The sequence below is a fragment of the Raphanus sativus genome, chromosome 6 (genome assembly GCF_000801105.2).
Source record: "Raphanus sativus cultivar WK10039 chromosome 6, ASM80110v3, whole genome shotgun sequence".
Lineage (NCBI taxonomy): Eukaryota > Viridiplantae > Streptophyta > Magnoliopsida > Brassicales > Brassicaceae > Raphanus > Raphanus sativus.
Genome location: NC_079516.1, coordinates 38,556,218 through 38,559,375, shown reverse-complemented (window position 1 = coordinate 38,559,375; position 3,158 = coordinate 38,556,218). Strand labels below are relative to the sequence as shown.

The 3,158-nt window shown below is 35.2% G+C and overlaps 1 protein-coding gene across 2 annotated transcripts; it reads right to left on the bottom strand.

The window, feature by feature from the left end:
• Nucleotides 1-310: 310 nt before the first annotated feature.
• Nucleotides 311-1,710, bottom strand: LOC108806146 (ubiquitin-conjugating enzyme E2 variant 1D). 2 transcript variants are annotated; one of them, XM_018578182.2, is made up of 4 exons: nucleotides 1,525-1,710; nucleotides 1,047-1,186; nucleotides 796-921; nucleotides 311-704 (listed from the first exon to the last, which is right to left on the bottom strand). In XM_018578182.2, the coding sequence occupies exons 1-4, from the start codon at nucleotides 1,556-1,558 to the stop codon at nucleotides 564-566; spliced, it is 441 nt and encodes a 146-aa protein (XP_018433684.1). In that variant the 5' UTR covers nucleotides 1,559-1,710; the 3' UTR covers nucleotides 311-563. The 2 variants fall into 2 exon arrangements, with proteins under 2 accessions (XP_018433684.1, XP_018433683.1); XM_018578181.2 differs by having other exon boundaries at nucleotides 1,044-1,186; nucleotides 1,525-1,706.
• Nucleotides 1,711-3,158: the final 1,448 nt, after the last annotated feature.

Sequence of the window (3,158 nt, the reverse complement as noted above, 5' to 3'; positions counted from 1 at the left end):
AAATTCCAAAATCATCAGGGCAACAATTGAAAGAAACTCTTGTCCGTCCACGACATAAGGAATATCATATCTTATGATTGGGGGAAAAAGTAAGGAGACATCGTGTGAAAGTTTCTTTATATGATTGAAGTACAAAACCTTCGACCTTAACCCATTACAACTAGAGACAAACCTCACGGATAAGTATCGAACAACAAGATGAGCAATGCTAAACAATGTGTGTTCTTGTATTTAGTGTTCAACGGAGATAGCAAATCAAGGACGACACATACATAATGAACAACTAATGATTCATAGTTGCAATCAAATATCACCAACAAGAAAACACGTATGGATTGACGAAGACGCTGTTTTTGATAATTTGCACACAAAGGATAAACTTGAGATGATTAATCGAACAACATCAACATCATCACCATCCACATACCATTTTTTATCATAAATTCAGAAGAAAATAAAAAGCTTGAGAACGAACGACAATGGACTGCCCCCAGATACATACGTTAGTAATAGGAAGGGGCAAAGATTTTTTCAGCAAACAAGAACCAAGATTCCAGAAGCTACTAGAAGCAAGTGCCTTCTGGAGGTTGAACAAGCTTACGGTTATGCGACGCAGCCATTTCTTTCTTCAGTTGTATCAGTATATTCTCCATCGTGTACTCCCTTTGCCAGTTCGCAAGAAGTCCGAACTTCTTTGGATCCACCTGTACATACACGCAGAAGCTAAGTTAAAGGTGCATGTCAAGGAACAACAAGTCAGAGAGGATGGCAGTGGGGTAAATTTAGTATGCGTACCACTCCTGTTTCATGGTTGACACAAGTCATGTTGACACGTGAATGGAACCGGACAGTTGGGGGTTTCTCCGGGTAATCTTTGTCGCAAAAGAGCTTCAACTGATAGATCCTACCTTCATGAACAGTCTGCGGCAATAGAAAAGACATACAAAATTGATAGCTGTTAAGTACAACAAGGAAAAGAAAGAAAAATGTCCCAAAAAACATGAAAAGAAGCATCGAAAAAAAGAAAAAAAAAAGATTATAACTACGTTGTGAGGACCGATGATAGTGCCAGTCCAAGAGCGCATGTAGATGTCATCACCATCGTCCATTCCATAGCTAACAGTTCCATCTCCAATCCCTTTCTCCCCACGTTCCAGCTCCTCCAGCAACCTGAAGTTTCTCGGTACTATATATATTGCAATAACAAACCAAACCAATCAAAAAAAAAAAAACATTCAGATTAATCAATCATCCGACGAAGACTCTGCTATCTTCTAAGGGTCATGGAATCAATCAAACTCGGCATCGATCGATCAATCTAACATACGAACACCCAATCGATTAAATTACCGAGAAAGGGGGAAAATTTAGAGAACTAGTAGATCGATGAAGCCTATGGAAGGATCTTTTAAACCTATAAGCCGACACGAATTTTGAAAACCCTAAAAACCCAATTGGGAATCCAAAACCCTAGAAAATCGAAATCGAGACGATAATAGAGATGGAGGAGTCGAAATTGATTACCGACGACACTCGATCCACCAGAGCCAAGAGTCATGTTCGATCGGGTTTGTGGATTTGATTTCGATTTTGAGTTTTGAGATCTGAGCTCTGATCGTGCCGACAGAGGAGAGAGACGGGAGCTAAAGGAAGATTTGAGAGAGAATAGTTTTGATGAAAAGACAGAAAGCTGAAATGCGAGGGGTAGATTGGGTATTTTAGTTTAGTGGAGACGGTAAGAGTTTAAATTTGCAACTCTACTACCTAGGGAATCTATATTCTGTCGTATAATTCCTTAACATTACAATAATTACATACGCATACCTTTTCTTTGTAATTTTCCAATCATTTGAGTTGAGTCAACTTCCCACTTCCTTTCTTTTGTTGCAGGGAATGTGAACCCAATCAATCCTAGCAATTTTAGGCTTTAGCGGGCTAGTATGTGTACATATGGACCTTTTTGTTTGGGTCACAACGTTATGTAATATATAATAAGCCTTACTGGGCTAGTATGTTTACATATGGATCTTTCTGTTTGGGTCACAACGTTTTTACTTCTTCTTATTACACGAAATTATGGATCTTTCTGTTTGGGTCACAACGTTTTTACTTCTTCTTATTACAAGAAATTTTGTCGACAAATTATACTTAGTTTCAATTAAAAATTAATTACAAACTCTGCATTGTTTTATAAATAATTTTATTTTCAAATACTATTAGTCAGAAATGTGTAATTAATAATAACTTATGTATATTTCTGTCATTTTCTTAATATGTGTAAAAATATCAAAGTGACACTTATTCAGAAACGAAAAGAGTATATAATATGTTTATCTCTTTATTCCTGAACTATTTTATCACATTTTAATTATTTATGACAGTCAGATTTTAAAATAATTGTTAAGATATTTGTTGTTTATGTTTGCTAGACCTTAATTTTTAGCACTTCTTGAACATACAAAGAAATTTCAAAAAGTTCACATATTAGAAAGAATTTGTAAAACTGATTGAGAGTCTTTAAATCATGTAGAAAACTCAAAAAAATAAAATGTATATTATGCTGATTCTATGAAAGAAACAAAATTTCTAGAATAGTTTTTGCTAGACGAAAATAAAATAATTATTTATTTGAAATCTGTTTAAGTGACAACAAAAACAAAGAAATGTCTTTAATGGTGTAGTATTTTTTTTGCTCCTAACAAATTTAAATGAATATGTATATTAAAAATAGAAGTTTTATAAACAAACAATGGAAACATCTTGAATACAAACAGATGAAATTATGACCGAGATAGTGATATCTCATGTTTTTATAGGTTTTTAGATTCATATTTTAGATTATTATGATCATTTTAGGTTGCATTTAGATGTATATATTGCATTTGCATACATAATTGCATATCATAGGGTTTAAGTGTACAATTGGAAGTTTTGGGCGACACCGGAGATTATTATTGCAATTTCTGGAGTTTTGGGGTCACTTTGTGAAAAGCCAAAAGTCTGAGGACCAGAGATGCAAAACCGAGAGAATCCACCATTGATCTTCTTCGATCGAGCTTTCACAAGTCACGGCAATGGCGGAGTTGTAGTTCGACGGAGGCGCAATGATTTGACGACAAGTGAACCTGTGCTTTGATTCATGGTGGAGACTTCGGCTC